Below are 221 nucleotides of genomic sequence, written 5' to 3' on the forward strand. Positions count from 1 at the left end.
CAGCAGCAGCAGCAGCAGCAACAGCAGCAGCAGCAGCAGCAGCAGCAAAAACAATACGGCTTGCTGCTATTGGTTGCATCGGAGGAGAAGTAGAAGTGCTGCTGCTGCAGCAGGCAGCAGCAACTCCCTGCTGCTCCCTTAAACATCCTGCTGCTGTTACTGCACTCAAGTACGTGCTGCTGCTGCTGCTGCTGCTGCTGCTGCTGCTGCTGCTGCTGCTG

At 57.5% G+C, this 221-nt stretch overlaps 1 protein-coding gene across 1 annotated transcript in view; it reads left to right on the plus strand.

Moving 5' to 3' along the window:
• Positions 1 to 221, plus strand: part of EMH_0051530 (WD-40 repeat protein, putative) — a gene marked incomplete at both ends in the record, with an annotated part of 5,821 nt that overhangs the window by 1,012 nt on the left and 4,588 nt on the right. The window contains one exon of the mRNA XM_013496763.1: positions 7 to 89. Coding sequence (XP_013352217.1) covers positions 7 to 89 — 83 coding nt within the window. The remainder of the gene's footprint in view (positions 1 to 6; positions 90 to 221) is intronic.

Source organism: Eimeria mitis, genomic scaffold (genome assembly GCF_000499745.2).
Source record: "Eimeria mitis Houghton genomic scaffold, Emh_scaff2283, whole genome shotgun sequence".
Taxonomy (NCBI): domain Eukaryota; phylum Apicomplexa; class Conoidasida; order Eucoccidiorida; family Eimeriidae; genus Eimeria; species Eimeria mitis.